This window comes from Ooceraea biroi, chromosome 5, assembly GCF_003672135.1.
Source record: "Ooceraea biroi isolate clonal line C1 chromosome 5, Obir_v5.4, whole genome shotgun sequence".
Classification (NCBI taxonomy): Eukaryota; Metazoa; Arthropoda; class Insecta; order Hymenoptera; family Formicidae; genus Ooceraea; species Ooceraea biroi.
Genome location: NC_039510.1, coordinates 7,074,182 through 7,091,570, shown reverse-complemented (window position 1 = coordinate 7,091,570; position 17,389 = coordinate 7,074,182). Strand labels below are relative to the sequence as shown.

Below are 17,389 nucleotides of genomic sequence, written 5' to 3'. Positions count from 1 at the left end.
GATTGCGAACCTGAGAAACATTATGCGTTCCTTTTTTATGCAATTAACATTATAATTTATTAACATTAAGTGACATATGTATTCATGAATGAAAATGCGATGTTATTAGTGCTATTAGCGCATCAATTTTTTCTGAATGGAAAATTTAAATGTGAAAATGAATGAAAAACGTAGATTTAAAAATACAGCAATAGTGATTCTTTTAACATAAGATGTTTACACTATCTGTGTTAATTTACGTGCAAACTGCGATTTGTTTGGACGTATCATGTATTACGAAACACCGCGCGGAATGTCGCAACGCGTGAGAAATAAGAAAGACGTTAGCCTCCCTCTCGAAATATGTGAAATAATAGTAAATGTCGCACGATATCGCGCGCTTGTTGTCTCGCTTGTTGCGCAGAAACTGGGCCACTTTCGGCTTTATTTAGATGAACCAAAATAGAGATCGAGTAGGATAGCGGTAGAGCATCAGTCGGTCGTTCGTCACTCGCGGAACTGCGCAATGCGAATTATGTCGCGACAACGCGAACCGCCAATTTCTTCATCAAGTTCTCCTCAGTTTTTTATTGTTCAACAATCCGAAATCACTGAGTTGGAATCTATATAAAATTGTCACACGCACAACAAAATATCACGAACAAGTCTTTATCTAGTTATTTTGATCACTCATAATTCTCCATTCATCGCTTTAGAATATTATTATTGAATAAAATCTCAATATTTTAATTTCGTAACAAGAGTTGTGTTATTTTGAGTTGGAAAAAGAGTTGGAAAAAGAGTTGGAAAACCTCTCGTTAACAAACTTTCCTGGAATTAAGATTCGCTAGGATAAAATCGGTAATAACGCATAAACTTTTTCCAAATATTTATTAAATAATCAAGTAATCAAATAATGAGATTTTTTCCCGTGTTCGGGAAGATAATTTCTCATCTTCGGAAAATTAAATGGAAAATTATTATTGCGGCATCATTGCAATTCGTAAATAACGTGGGTCTCGCGCATCTCGAACAAGTTTACGTAACCCGCTTGGATGACTCGTGAAAACGTCGCATCTTCTTTGGAGGTCGCAGATCTTAGGTGCGTCGGCGAAATATGAAGCATCAGTTGTTTCACCGAGTGCTTTCAAGTTGGTTTTAATCCAACCGGAAAACTCGCGCTTTAATCCCTCGGCCGGTCGGTAATCTATTTTGACTCCTTGTCGAAGCTCCCACCACGATGGGAGCCTCTATCCAGAGGCTGACCCGTTCGGGTCTTTTATTAGAGCCAGTCAGAGAGTTTCAGGAAGGGAACGAAAGACGACGAAAGCGCGAGGACACAAATCAACGTAACACACCCCTATCGCGGCTGATAGGGCTCGGTATCTTCTGATCCCGCAGGGCGAACCGAACACGATCGATCTCGCTCTTCAAATCCCCGTTGTAATCTCGACCGACGAAAATAAAGAGGGAAAAGTGACCGCGTCCTACCCCCGAATACGAAATCCTTCGTGGCGATCCACAGCCTGCGGTCACTCGGGAAAGGTGGTTTCGGATTTCGGTAAGTGAAGTGCGCCAGCGCGTAGTCAGACAACATGGTTGCGCGATGTAATCGCGCAAGGAAAAGTGTTTACGTCGGGTCAGCTGCCAAGACGCTTGCAACCGCGAGCAATCGAGAAAAGTCGTCATCGCGCGTAAAGTCGCGCGCGCGAACGCACGGGCCGCGATGGGGTAAGGACTTTCGGCGGGATCTGTCATGATCGCCTATAATCGAATTTTATGCCTGTATATTTGACAAAATAAAGTACGCAACAACACACCCCCAGAACAACACACACGCACATCCCCCATCTCCCATTCGAAATTACGCGAGATAGACGAAGCCAGTGTAAGGATACAGACAACTTACACGAAGACAATTTACGACATTCACGACGCGTTGCATTATTTATGATACAAAAATATATTGCTGTAATTAAATGTGCAGCGACAATCAATTCGAATTGTTATAAAAAATTAACGTGTTCTACGTGCGGTTTTATCTGAAAAAAGATCCTGCGGCGTAAAAGCAACTTTATAAAAATCGACACGATTTGTACGGAGCTTTCGCGATACAAAATGGTAATGGAACACGAATTGGCCGATTTGTACGGAGCTTTCGCGATACAAAATGGTAATGGAACATAAATTGGCCGAGTGAAGTTCTGTTGATCTTCGCGCAGAGGCTCAAGATATTTTTTTGTCGCGGCTGCTGAAGCCTCCTGCTGTGCCTTTGCGAATGTTCTGAGCTTCGGACAAGCAAGTAGCGGGCTTTATACGCAAGCATGGCGTAACAGTGACGCAACATGCCATAATAGCGTCGCCGTAAAATTCTAGCGCATTGTCTATTTTGGTCGGGCGGCCGGCATTTTTGCGACGTATAACTGCTGCACGAAAATCGATACACGCAGTGACTATGTACTGTAATTCTCAGTATCAGCATGCAAATATATTTTATATATAGCATTTTTTTCATGCGACTATTGATATGTCATAAATTGGTTAAATAATTTAATATTTACAATACATAAATTTTTAGAGTAACTATATCTAAAAGTATCTAAAAGATATTTAAGATTCAATTTTCTGCAAATAAGATTATGTCATGATATTTTGATTATAACGTTTCGATCAGGTATAAACTACGCGAATTATTTTCGTGCGCCTAGTATTGAGTAGAAATTTGAATTCATCGAAATTATTGTTATAATATATCCTGGATCCTCCCAAATCGTGATTAAATTCCTCGCCGTTCCAGAAATAAGTGGAGGTAAGGTAACGCAACATGCGATATCTCGTTCAAATTGTTTGCATGTTTCATAAATTGGACGCGACATTGCTACAGAATCATGAAATTGCAGAGATTACTCGCGTCTCAAGAACCCTCCGAGTGATTTATCCAACAATCACTTCTCGAGTTCGCCTAATTTATTGCTAGTAAAACGCATAAACGGGACATGTAACAGAAACAACGCAAGCGCGTAAATATGCGTGGATTTTCGCAGTTTCGTCTGCACGCCAATTTTGCAAGATCGCGCTTTTAGATGTGATTCATTATGACTTACTCTTTTTATAGCAAAAAATCATTATTCCTTGTCAGTGGAAGCTCGATGCCAACCGAAGCGATTACAAATGTGTCCGTGCACGCACGTTCGTCCGTGTTAAATATAACTCGTTCGCTGCATTGTAATTTAATTCTTTGAAAATTATACATCGGTGTACCAAATATATATTCAAGATTTAATTTTTATTCCAAGTGTATGTAACCAAAAAATTGTCAAACGAACGATTTATTTAGAGATTGTATAGAGAGAAAGTATTTTATTTTTTGATTTTCAATTGTACTATATTTCTCTTCCGAATGCTTCTCTAAATATCGTTTGAAAATATATTCTGAAGTTAATAAGTTTTACATTTAATTCAGTTGTAATATAACGTTTATTATTAGTTTCAGACAGGTCTGCTTCTATTGATAAACGCTTTACACGGAAGTAGACGATAAGCTATTACTGACCGCGTTGATATAAATAGCACTACCGTTTCGTTAACGTAATGGCGGCAAACGTTTTGCAATCTGCGGATGAATGAGATGTTTAACGAAAATAATTAGAGAGCCGGCGACACCCCTACTAGTGCAGAACGCCACGCTGTATAGCGAAGGGTTGCGCGTTTCGAACGCCAGACATTCTAGCTAGGTCTTTGCACTTGACCACTTCCTGGTTGCCAGTGCTGCGTTCCCGTCTCCATCGGCCAGGTCGAGACTCAGCGTTAATTATCGCCGATACTTTAACTGATCGAAATGAATAATAATCTCAAGCTCGAGAATTATTTTTAGTGAATGAAATAATATTTTAATTAGTAATATTTTTCAATTCTTTTTCATGTAAAGAATGTTTATTCTAAATCATTCATACGCATCATTATAAAACTTTAATATAATTGGGAAATACATGTTTCTATGCTATTTCTAGTCGCTGCGAATAATAAATTTGCCTCGTCATAAAAAACTTAAATAAGAAGAAATTTTGTAATAAAACTAATGGTTCTGTTGCTTTACGTAAAAGTTCCAAAGACCTGTATAAATCTGATAAAACGCAATGAATTGCACAATCCAATTATAAATATCTCGGCAGAGGCGAGAGACACAGGCAATCTTCTCGCGCGCGGATGAACGGATCCGCGAGAATACCGACGCAATTTGGGTCGCGCGCTACCGGCGCGCGTTACTAAAGTTAAGATAAAAGAAACGGAGCTGCGAGCAGACAGAAAACGGAGGAGCACGACGAAGCGTAGTATTAACGATTCCACAAGTCACGAAACGAGATCACGGCCGATTCGACACACTCCGACATCGAAAGACGGAGCAGCTGGAGGAGGAAAGGGTACGAAGACTCGATCGCTCTCGATTCTCGAGGAAGCGATCTCGGTCTCCCGCGGGATCCTCTTCCTTCTTTCTCTCTTTTACAAACGGAGTTTCGTCGGTCTAATTCGGTCGACTCGCGCGGACGAATTTTGCGGGGGCTCGCGCGCGCGAATGGTGGCACGCTTTTCTCCGACCGTGGCCACGCTGCTCGCCGTTCGATCACCGACCGAAATAGCATTGGCATTGTTCCGTTTCCCTCCAGAGGAACCGGCTCTCGCAGCGCGGGCAAGGAGGTCGACTAATTTCGACCCCTTCGCCTCCGCCGCCGCGGCCATCGCCGATACGATACGATACGATACGTCGTCGGAAGGAATCCGTGCTCCTTCTACATCGGGATTACACACGATCGATCGATTTTTCATGCTGTCTCTCTCTCTCGCTCTGCCTCATCATCTTTCTCACTTGCGTCTCCGGAGAGAAGGTCCAAGTATCTGATGTTGTTTTTACGACTCATCGATTAGCCATTACCTGCGAACAGTGGATTGTATCCACATGTAGGAAAGACCTGGCGCGTCCGAGCTTGCTCCTCTGCTTTTACGGGCGGAGTCAAGGTCCTCCGGGCGAGCCCCGGCCTGATGACACACGGCCTACCCGAATTCCGTCGAGATCGACTTGCGCTACGGTTCATCACGCGAATATGGATCGTTCGTCGAGGGTTCGATAAGCCCGCGCCGGCATTCGCTCGATAGCTTCTCGTTGGAGGCGCGCCAGAGCGATGTACCGCGCGCAAAATACGGACCGTGGACGAGGGTTCGCGTCCTGATGTTGATTCCGATGAGGTAACAGAAATAAAATCTATCGGGTGACGCCAGAGACCCGCACCTCTCGCTAGCCGGATTGCTGGGATTGCGCGCTCGCGTAAACATCACGACGCGCCTTTAAGCGCCGCGCGAATCGCATATGTGGAGCAGAGCGTTTGGCGGATCAAACGCCAGCAGCCGATTTAGAATCGCGACCGAATTATTCTCGATGTCGCTGGTGGTCGTGTGAGTGACACTTGGCCACCGTGTCTCATTCGAGCGTACAGAAATCTCCATTGCCTAACATTCTTTGGTCTCTAAGATTTATAATCGACTCTGATGGTTCATCTGATGGTTCTGCTTGGCTGACAGAATTATACATGAGATATGTTTCCCTCTGACCTATAAGTGTTCTTTTATTAATCTTTGTATTCCTTTGAGCAACTATTTTAAATCAGTTTTGCACAGAAAAAATCGAAAGTGAAGAATTTTATGTATCATTATATGATTACCGTAGAATTAATGATTAATTTTTTTAATGGACTAATAATTTGTATCATATACTATATATCACATGACAAAATTTTTATGTTTTATAGTCTAGTGAAAGATACACTTGTAAGATTACAGTTAATTAGTTAATTTTCGAATCAAACAATCGATCAAAGCTCAGATCAGTTTACGTCACGATCCAAAGGTCTTTCTAACCGCTGAATCAGTGCATCGCATATACGTAACGTATCATTAGCGAAACCTAAAAATTTTGTTTACCCCTCAAACCCGCCCGATCTACGATTCTGGCAGTCGTACGAGATCATCACGCGTCATCACGCAGTTGAAGCATTCGGATCGTTCTGACGAACAAGAGTCGCGGTCGGGCATCAAGCGTGCATCGGGCAGACAAGCGTGCTTCTTCCGCTATTGACCGGTCACGATCACGGTCGATCGATCGCCGATGACCGAAGAGACCGAAGATATTGGCAACTGGCGCGGCACGGCGTGGCGCGGTGCGGCGTGACACGACGACGACGACGATGATGATGGCGGCGACGATCGCCGCGGCAGATCAGCACAATGGCTAATTACTGCCCGCGCTGATCGATCGTGCCGTCGTCCATTAAGGACAGGGACTCGCGTCCAGGGACATTCGGGCTAACTTTAGCCTTCAGCCGTTCGGCGGGACCGACGCGCACCGACGTCGACGTCGAGACATAACGAGCCGACGGCCGCGAGCCTGGTCAGCCGCTTTTGCCCGCGTAAAATAAAACAGTATCGCGGCCGCCATCCGGCTGCATGGATAAGCCGATAATCTCGTGATCGGCGGTGATCTGCCCGCGTTCCGATAACCGTTGTCGACACGATGTTACTGAGGAAACTGAAAGAGAAAGAGAGGAAAGAGAGAGCGACGTCCCAAGACGCCTTCGTCGACGCGTGAAGAACGTTTACTACCACATCATACTACGCCGGTGGACCAGAGTGTCGCGTGGGTGGTTCGACCCCCCTCTCAGGATCACACAATCGTCGCCTGTCTTCCCGGTGACGTCACTGACACCCAAGAATTATCACTGTGCTTGTGAAAGACCCCCAATGCCCACGCCGGTGTCACGAGAGGGTTGCCTCGAGTGCGAGTGGTCGGAGTGACCCCGGATCCGGACAATGCTTTCAGGAAAGGACACCGGAACGATGTCGATGGCAGCTCGAAAGGATGCGGGGACATATCCTGAAGAGCGTTGCCCAAAGTGGAATTGTCGACAAATCGTATTTCTCCCTACTCGAACGCGGCTGTGAACGAGATCACGAATTCCTCTCACGTCGAGCATCGTTTCGAATATCCCTGCGACAGGAAAGATATCGAAAAGGAACATCGATCGTAAAAACTCCTGGGACTCCTTCGGCGAAACTCTCAAAGAACAAGACAAGTGGAAGACAAGTGTCTTGATCGGGTTTACACGACGCCCACCGACGAATTGTCCCTTGTCGCTCGAAATGCGGATCTAATTTTGTGCGTCATAAAAATAGCACCTCTTCTCGAGAAAAAGAGAGACAAGGGAACCGCGATGTTCTCGTAGGAATAATAAATGATCGGGAAACATTGCACGGTGTAGAAATCACGACGAATTTGGAAGAAGGTAGGCGTGCGTAGCTTCAATGACTCGCATAATCCCTGCCACGAATGTTTTAGGATCGGCTCTTTCTCTCTCCACGTGACGTAATCACGTATAATGATCCTCGCCGATCAGCAGGAAAAGATCCTTCAATTGTACTTCTAAAAGTTTCACCTTACAAAGAGTTGTTTCTTCCTTGAAATTCCTCTGATTTTGAATTTCACGATGACGATCAAACTAATATTAGCGACGAAGAGATTTTCTCTGATGAGTGGTGACGAATTGGATCATCATTTGAAACGCTGCCAGAATGTAATTATTAATAGCTAATTGAAGGCACAAGAGAGAACTCGTTTAGATTATGCAACGGCGACAAATATAACCGGTAATCCCGATATAACAAATAAATAAAACCACGTATCGGTAACGCATATTCTCCAAAAAATCTGGTTTATGCATATCTGAACTTTCACTCATAAAAAGATCACAAGTCTTCTTACGACAATTCCACAATAAATTCCTCAAAGAAATGAAGATAAATTCATAAACGAGCAACTCGCAGGATAACTAAGATCCTCATTTGATCAGCTTGACCGCCAAGATGGGTTTACTGCTTTCAGTACTAGTTGGCTGTGTTGGCGTTCTGGAATTACTAGCATGCCTGAGACATGCGTCCGATGGCGTGGTGATTAGCATCAATCCACCGACACCATGTCTCTCGTATCATGAACCGGCAGACAACGATGTGCAAAGCATCCACGATTCCCTATGCAGCTTCAGCCATTCGACCGCCATTAGGCTTCCTCGTGGCGCCAAACACAAGCTCGAAAACTTACATGAATACAGTCTGCGAGTGCGAAGCGAGCTTCGATCGCTCGACCGGAACTTCGACGGTCACAGCACATTATCGGAGTGCAGCACCAGATACCTGCTTGGCGGTTCGAGGCCGGACTCGAGGCTCAGTCCGGATTCAAGGCTGAGTCCGGATTTTAGCGTCCTCGTGCGAGAGGACGATGGAACGTGGTGCGTTCGCGACGCAGATCGACACGGTCATGAAGACAAGTACGACGAGTACGACACGAAGCGAGCGCTGGAGGAGCTCAATGCGGAGCTGCGGGAGAGCCTCCGGCAGGTCGCGGAATCGCTGGCTCCACCGAAGCCGGACAGATATGTCAGGGTACCGACACCGATCCCGTTTGCTCACGAAGAGAAATCTGCAGCAACCTCTGGTTCTTCGAGCGAGGTGGACACGTCCTTCGATAAGGATTCAGGCAACGAAGCGCTCACCATGAGATCCTTTGATGGCTTGTCGGGTATCAAACACTACAAGCATTCGCGATCCGCCTCGTCAGTTGATGAGTCTGAACATGAAGAAAGAAGAATCGCGCGAAGGCCACCGAGAAAGTCTCCATCGAGATCACCAGGACCTTCGAAGAAGCCGAAGAGTGTTCAGAGTATTGTTCTCAAAAAAGTCTCTCTGGAAAAGCTACCTGATAAGTCTCAAAAAGCCGATTCAGTCTCCACTCCAGCTGATAACGAAACCGGAAGGACCTTCGTCAGCCAGAGGAAACCAAAGTCTGGCAAATCCACCACGACAATCCTGCGAAAGCCCACTAGACTAAAGTCGAGGAACGCGGAGATCAGCAGATCGGCGGAAAACCTGAGCGCCCAGAAGAGATCAAAGAGAGATCGCGATCCCGAGCGTCGCAAGTCTGACATATCCGTGCAGACGGTGTGCGACCTGTTGCATGACATGTCGACGAATACATCACCGACTAGCAGCCCGCCGTTGTCCAGGTCGGACAGCAAGAAGAGCGTCTCGGTGGAGGTGCAGACCACTATAGAGGATATGCTACTAGATGACGAAGTCTTGGAGGAGCTGGAGAACAGGGTCGTCGGGCTCTCCGAGAGCCGGAGGGACGTCCTCTCGCGTGGCAGCTCTGCCAGGAAATCGTTCAAGAGTCGGAGGTTCCGGTCCAGCTCGGGAGAAAAATCGGACGATCAGGATGGATGTACCTACATGGCGAGCGACGTCGTCACTTCCGTGCAAAGATCGCGAAGGGACAAGAGGTCGTTGAAGGTGTCCAGCTTCGAAGATGCCAGCGAGGAGGACTACGAGAGAATCAGGAGCATTATTTCCGAGTCGACGAAGGAGTCGAACGGTTGGCAACGGCGGAGCAGGAGGGAGGACTCGTGGTCGAAATCATCGAACGACGATGACGAGTTCGTGGACGCGGAGGATGTGAGTCCCAGAAGGCCGCCTATACAGTACACGACACCCGACACCGATCAGAACAAAGCATTCTGGGTAATACAGCTTGACAGTCAAAGCCGTGCGCTCCATAACTGCACAAATCCGCAGTTCGACGTCGTGTCCGTCAGCCATGAATAATCATTTGTATCTGGACTTAACAATTTCAATCTGGATCCGATAAAGTTCAAAGACGAATATCTCTGATATATTCCAACAAATCATCGATTTTCCAATTCCTATAAAATAAGTGAATTTTAGGATAATGGAACCTTACGAAATATCCTTTTCAAACGAAAAAGATACAAATAAACAATTTACAAAATTATAACTAATTGATAGTATATCGATATTCAGGACATCAATACCGTTAAGTATCAATATATTGTTTTATTGTAACTAACTCGCCTGCAATTTCTGTATAGTTATTTCTCAAAAATTCTTTCTCAAAAGTAACATAATCGGACTCGTGCAATTATGAAATTTGCGGCTTCCACACGCTACAATACAGAATGGTCGTTCTCCATCCAACACCTCCATGAATCAATTTAGAAACGCGCTGAAATTACGACGTACCGCGACGATTGAACGTCTTTTTTTAGCACTCTAGCGAGCTACATGAATGCTGCAAAGAATCGCTTGCATTGTTGCTCTCCATGCTCTTCTAGATGCTCGATCGGATATAAGGAATGTGGAAAATTCACGCGCGCTTAGATTGCCTTCTGAGGTATATGTGTGTGTATGTGTCGCCCAGTCATGTGATATATATTTCACATGATAATCGTAACTTTATCTCGCACGACTTTGAATCATCCTGCCGTTTTATTTGCGTTTCAAGAATCTTCGCTGACTCAAAGTCTTTGAAAAGACTTTCCGCAATCAATCCGATTTTTCACGATTCGATTTTTCTGGCTTTTCTCTGGATTTTAATTTATCTTATCTCTTTATTCCTTTACTAGCTTTTACAATTTTTCAAATCTTGTCATACTTTCAGAATCAGGTACGTTACAACGCAAGAGAAAATTCGCACAAACTGTTAACTATAATCTGTATAATCATAGTTGAATCAACGGGCGTTTACGCACAGATGGAGTTTATGATTCGTGGCATCTAGCAGCCGCGAATTTATAGATACGTCTTCATGACGAACAGAATCTTTTAATACCGTGCGCGTACTTGAAACTTTGGCAGCTAAAAATAATCAATGTTGATCGTTGTTTCTTTCGCGTAGTCCAATGTGTCAATAAACGTTATTCGACCACAGACTTGGTCGAGTGAACCGAAGTCAATTTTCTAACTTTATTTTTTACGTCTACTTTGAAGAAAGAAGTTTCGCGCGCGCGTTTGCGGACACATTCAGAGTCGCGTGGTACCTCAAGCACAACCCGCTTCCGATCTTGCGCAATTTACTTGTTCCCAAAATATTTCGAATATTTGGCTACACGAATGAGCATTCGTTCCTGAAGAATCCCACGCTCGCAGCGCTTCTGCAATATCAAAGATATTCGCGCGCTTTCGCGGAAATCGATAGCTCGATGTTAGCAGCAAAATGTAAATTACTCGAGATATAAATATATAAATATTTTGAAGGGAATGTAACTGAAAGCATGCTAATAAAATGGCCACTTATACAATTGTAGATACAAATATTTCAATTATCTGAAATCGCTTAATTACGCAATCTTTCGCAATATATCCAATGCTTAAACATGCGCATTCTTATTTCCACGCAGAATCAAGATTTCCTCAATTGATTCAACCGAATACGTCCAAATATATTTCGACAATAGTGTCACGTCAATTTTCAGATTTCTAATGACGCGATCAACGTCAGGAACGCGTGTGTATGCGCCTGGAATGTGGCCGTTGAAATTAAATACTCGTACTTGCGGAAAGCTCTCATGAATGAAGTTCACGTCGTCTCCTCGGGTCCAGTCATCCCCGAGGAACGATGTGCGTAACCCTATCGTGACATCAAGCGAGAGCATGCGGAGGGTGCGATTTCGCAATTCGGTCGCTTTCACGGGAACGCAACGCGAATGCCACAGAACGCACTTGATATTTGCGGGAGGCTCTCGACGCGGTGCCGTGGCGTTTATTGGTGCCGTGTGCCTCTCGCGTGGGGTCTCCCAAAATATCAATCTCATACCCGTCTGCAAATAATATACGTATACATCGCGCGGATGCGTGCGCGCGTGCAAGCATCCAGCACGACATTACACGACGACGACGACGGCGACGAGACTTGTCGTCGACGTTACGTTGGAATCCTATTCGTCGGAGACGTCTGCTTCTTTTTCGCATGAAATACCGTCCGGATGTATTTTTGATCCACCCTCTCTTCCGGCCACGCAGCAATATTATATTACCGCGCGCGACTTTTCCGCGTCTTAGCGATGCGCTCTCTAGTATCTTAATTATTTACGACCGCCGGTACCACAAAGCCATTCGTGATAACGATAACTCCTTGTAATCGGTATTACCCGGATATTGTACTTCTTGATTACTCGCATTATATGTTAGGTATAAAATCGCGTTGACTCACTGCAGTGTCACAGGCGCTGCCTTTGATCGTTAGAAATATCAATAAAAATTATATTGCTAACGCAGCACACAAGAGATATTATTGTTTCGGATTTTTAAATAACGGAACGAGAGAATAAGAACGATATTGTTACCGTTAAGACATTAAATCTTGATCGCACTCCGTTAATGATTTTTTTTTATGCGTTGCATTAAATAAATCGCTCAATGATTTTGATTGATATTACGAATCGAAATAGTACACGCAGTTTTTAAAAACCGATCTAAATGGAAACGGAATTTTCCCTGCGAATCGGCACCGATTAGATCGCACACCGCGTCGCGCGGATTAACGTCCGCGCGAGTTTTCCCCGCATGGCGCACGTGGGCGCCCCGGGGGATATTGGTGATGTGTGAAACATTCCGACCCAATTACTTCGCCGATCGTTCCTTCTCTCTTTCCACTTTTCGTTCGAGTTCTATTTTTTACGTGCGCGCCCACACGCGCCGCCCGGAACCACCTGTTTGGCAGGAGATCAAGGCGCCGCAATGACGCTTTTCTTTTTTTTCGTAGCAGACGTGAAGAGGGAACAGAAGAGGAGAAAAAATCGACAGGGGGATTTACGGGAGGGGTGGCAACTGATCGCGCGCTCCCGTTTTTATCGCCGTGTCGTGTAACCGGCAATCCGATACTTTTCCCGAAAGCGACATGCCGAGTCGACGCGCCAATGAGGGATGATTCCTTCTATTTCGGTGCTGGATACGTAAAATAACTAAACGGATGTAAAGATGAAATGCCAAACACATGTATACACGTACACACGCCCGTATAACGTCACGACGTTACGACACGGCGCGATGTGAAGCCGTCGAAAGTCGAGTGGAAACGCTCAACCGGTTGATCATAAACGACCCATTTTACGGTCGCTTCCTGTCAATCTTAAAAAATATATATTTGTACGACGCGTTTACGATCTATCAGAGATTTGTTGACGCCTGGTGGCGTGCCCGTTACTTTTATTGTAATAATTCCACGCAATCGGAGCAGTCAATCATTCTTCGTGGTTCATAAATGAAGCGGTATGCGAAACACGAAACACTCAGGAGATTTATATTTCCTCGTGCTTCAGCCTTTACGAATGAGGTCCAACACTTGCTTCTTGAACGCGAGATTGAGGTCTCAGAAATGAGAGACAATAGTTTTTAGATAAATTATTTATGGTAAAAAAAATTATTTATTTTTGATAGATGACTTAAGTAATAAGAGTGCTGTATATAGTTTCGCACGAGACACTCTGAAAGATATAAGCGAGAAATTATGTTCAACCGATGTGGATTATGATCTTGCAAATTTTATCTAGGGAAGTTTTTTGTGCTTTCGATGAATTATACATTAGTAACATGACAGTTGAATTTAAACATATTCTCCTCTAATTTTAAACGTAAAAAACGTTCGCCGACATTTCTACGTTCTATCATTCGTCCTTTTCTTAGATCTTAATGGAAGCAATCTTGACTCAGTCCTTGAGAAGCAGCCGTTTCGATCGAGGTCGATAGCGACTCGCAGCGTTAAATTGCTAATGTGATTATTGAAAGATGCACAACGCGCTGCTCGTTTTCCATGAAAAATAAATTCGCGCCGAGTATTTTCGCGACTGTCGCTCATGATAACAATGGCGACGGCGGCGGCGGCGACGACGACGACGCGACCTCAATGATTTAGCACGGAAGATAAAGCTAGAGAGATGAATTTAACGAAGCGTCCGTCCGTGTCGGAATTCCCCGACCATCCCCTACATTCCCCCGCGATCGAAAAATCCCGGCGCACCGCGAACGGCAAAGTCGAAACTCGCGGTCTCTGGCGTCGACCCTGCGTCGCTCCTCCCGCGCGAATCGGAGTGCTACAGGATGTTCCAGAAATACTTGTAAAAGGAAGACGGCGAAGAAGAAGAAGAAGAGGAAAATGTCGGGAGATGTCAAAAAGATTGGCGACTGGCGGTGAAAATCGCGCGCCGGGAACGACGAGAAGAGAGCAGGACGAGGAAGCTCATAGAAGCTCGCAGAAACTCGGAGAGGAAGAGCGAGAGAGTGAGAAAGACAGAGAAAGAGAGGGAAAAGGAGACGAGGAGAAAGAGCAGACGGGCGTATCGTAGAAAAGTTGCACCCGGCACACTGCATCGAGATTCGGGAGAAGGAGAGGCCACAGCGAAAGAGAAACGAAGGAATTGAAGAAGATGGAAGAGGGAAAAGGAGGGGAGACGGGGTGACAGAGAGAAGAAGGAGGAAGAGAAGGAGGGTGTGGAAGGACCACGACGACGACGATGGGGAAGAAGGGTGGCGAAGGGAGGATGGACGGCGGACGAGCGGGCGCGCGGGCGGACGCGCGGCGCGTTTCTGGAGTCGTCGGGACGCCGAAAATAGCGTCCCGATATGATGACGCCCGGAGCGGCCGATCCTAGATTTCAGTTCAGTTTGCAAGCTCGAAAGCCGCCGAGCACAGCAGTAGTCCCGCTGATCTCGCCGCTCCAATTTCTTTTTCCAAACCGTCGAAAAACTCGCGGACTCCCTTCAGTCTCTCTCTTTCTCTCTTCCCCTCTCTTTTTCTTTTTATATCCTCTCTCGGTGTCTTTCTCCCGTTCGAGAGAGCCACCCGGGCCGTACACACGACAGTCCTCAGTTGATTCCGTCGTCCAGGGGAGATCACATCGCGACAGAAGACGGAAGAAGGGTAGAGCGCAACGATGGCGGACGTAGACAGTGTAGTGTACACGACCACCGAGCGCAAGGTGCGCAAAGTGAAGAAGACGACCAAGCGCCGGGAGAGCCATGACCAGAACGCGTCGGAGGTCACGATCACCGAGGTCGACAGCACGCAGAACAACCACCACGCCATCGAAGAGTATGTGCTGGCTGACCGATACACAGCCGTCCGGCAGACCCGCCACTTCTTCTTACCGCTTCTTCTTTCTTGCTCCTCTTAACGGCCCGTGGTCGCGTTGTCATTAATACGATTCGCACTCTCCAGTTCCATGCACGTCTCGAGTTCCCGAAAACCGTTGTCCGTGCGAGAGATTGGAAACCGCGCGCGAAACCGCTATGACAGGAACAGCGGAAATTGGCCGGGTAACACGAAGTATATAATTACGCCAAGCTCGACGCAGACACTTTGGTTAAGTGAATTTCCTCCTTTCGTCCGTGTCATAATTAAGATTACAGTTCCCACGGGATGAACGGAATGATGAATTGCTAACGAGGAGATCATTAAGAAACAGCAAGCTGAGTTCACGTAACGAGGACTGTTAATATAATTAGCTCAAATCGAGATATTCGAAAGACTGTAATATTTCTAGTATTAAATGCCCTTTTGGATGTTTTTTGAGGAAATGCATTTAAAATTCGGTGTAATTTCGATTCGACGTTCGTTGCTGCAAACGCATGCGAAAATGCGCTATTAAAAACGTCAGAAAAAACGTGAAGACCATTTTGTCTCTCGCGAGCGTTTCTAAAGCATCTGACAAAAATTATGTTGGACTTAATTATCGTCTTGTATGTCGCGCTCTTCAGGCTTAATTTGCGCGAGTTAATAACCGTATCGCGCGTGGAAATTGGAACGGGCGGCATGTCTCTGCGTGTTTGAATTTCGTTCGCGGCCCGTTTCGTGCCTGGAATACGGCGGCACTTTTAATCTCAGGTGCACTCTCCTGCACCCGCTCGTTCGCGGAGTTCGAATCTGATTTACGAGCAGCCGAAAATACATGAAGAAGAAAGATTTACGGGCATCGCGCCTTTCCATTTCATCACGCGAGAATCGAGCTTTCTCCGTATCTTTCGTATCTTAAACGATATCGCTGGTCGCAAATGATGTCCTCTGACATTTCGTGACTGCGGCCACTATTCCGGGGGTGGTACCTACGCTGTACTCTGACGAAGACTAAAATGGCACTCCGGGAACTCGAGCTTTCCGGGATTACTCGAGAGAGGAGACATTCTTCTCTCCTTTTCAGGAGATCGCGATCATCTTATCAGCCTTTAAAAAACCGCTGCTAATTTTTGAGGTGAGACTGCTGCGTTGCAAGGAACAGCTGAGTAAAGCGCATCTTATTTCTATTGCTTAATTAGTCGAACGTTGGAGAGGATGTTTTAAAGCAATTATCTATTTTAAACGTATTCTTTTAATATCAAATTAGATATAATTTTCCTAGTATTTTTCGCAAAAAGAACGATTTTTCAAAGGCTGAAGCACGTGAGTGTCCTTAAGAAAGCAAGGAAGAACACACGTTCGACTTTCGTGATGAAAATCGCTCAGACAAGATTTGTCATACAATCATACGCGCGTGTCATACGATAGATATGTCTTTGTACAAAAATACTCAGCCAGCACATACAACAGCACTCATCCAAGGTACATATTACCAGTACGAACCAGCGAATTCCGTTCGCTATAATCGCGCACAGTGCATCGATCGAGAGATGCGATCGAGGAACTCTCGACGGGGCGGTAAAACACGATGGAAAACACGATACTGTGAGAGGAACGTGCAATTCCTTATTGTGTTACCCCCGAAATTTCCGGACGTTTTACGTTTCCCATGAAGCACCCATGAAAAACGTCTCGAGATGACTATCGTGTGTGATTCAGCAAAAATCAGCGTGAGGACATGATTAGTCAGACACGTGTGTCGAAAATCTAACTTGAAGACTTGATTCACGATTAGAATTCGAATCTTGCGAGTGAATTAATTTACAGCGAACATTTATAGGTTTCGAACCGTGATTGAAATTTACGAGTTCGAAGAACAATTCAATTCGCTTTAATTCGTTGTTTGTACATGGGGGATAAAAGACGTTCACGCAATACACGAGTGAACAAACATGTCATTAATACGTTAATGTTGAGAATTAATCAATATTCAACGACCATTACATGGTAAACATAGAACCACCGATACGTTACAATTGTCAACGTTGCACATTATGTCACAGCTACGTTAACAACCCAATCAAAGTACCACTACGCAAACATTGTACAATATTCTTTCTATGATGAAAACAAAAGTGAAAATCATATACATATAAAAATATATAAGGCAACACAAACATTGAAATATTGCCTTACTTACCAATCGTACTTTTCATTTACTTACATGCAACATTGTAGAGTAGAAGTTTATATATAAGGAGCTATATATTTTTATATTAATATTCCAAACAAACTTTTTGAATTTTTGGATTTTGTTATTATTAAATCATGTTTCAACTGTCTTACTATTTTAAATTTAGTTTTTATAATTACAGATATGTTCCATATTTTTACTCGATAAGACGAGAT

The 17,389-nt window shown here is 44.9% G+C and overlaps 1 protein-coding gene across 7 annotated transcripts in view; it reads left to right on the top strand.

The window, feature by feature from the left end:
• LOC105287547 (four and a half LIM domains protein 2) overlaps window positions 1-17,389 on the top strand; it is a 60,404-nt gene that overhangs the window by 26,474 nt on the left and 16,541 nt on the right. Inside the window, exon 1 of one of the 7 annotated variants that reach the window (XM_026969464.1) lies at window positions 6,450-9,594. The exons of 3 other annotated variants lie outside the window; for them this stretch is intronic. In XM_026969464.1, coding sequence (XP_026825265.1) covers window positions 7,888-9,594 — 1,707 coding nt within the window. In that variant the 5' untranslated portion in view covers window positions 6,450-7,887. Of the gene's footprint in view, window positions 1-6,449; window positions 9,595-14,529; window positions 14,960-16,257; window positions 16,463-17,389 lie in introns of those variants that run through there. 3 more of the 7 variants (XM_011353143.3, XM_011353149.3, XM_011353150.2) reach the window with 3 other exon arrangements.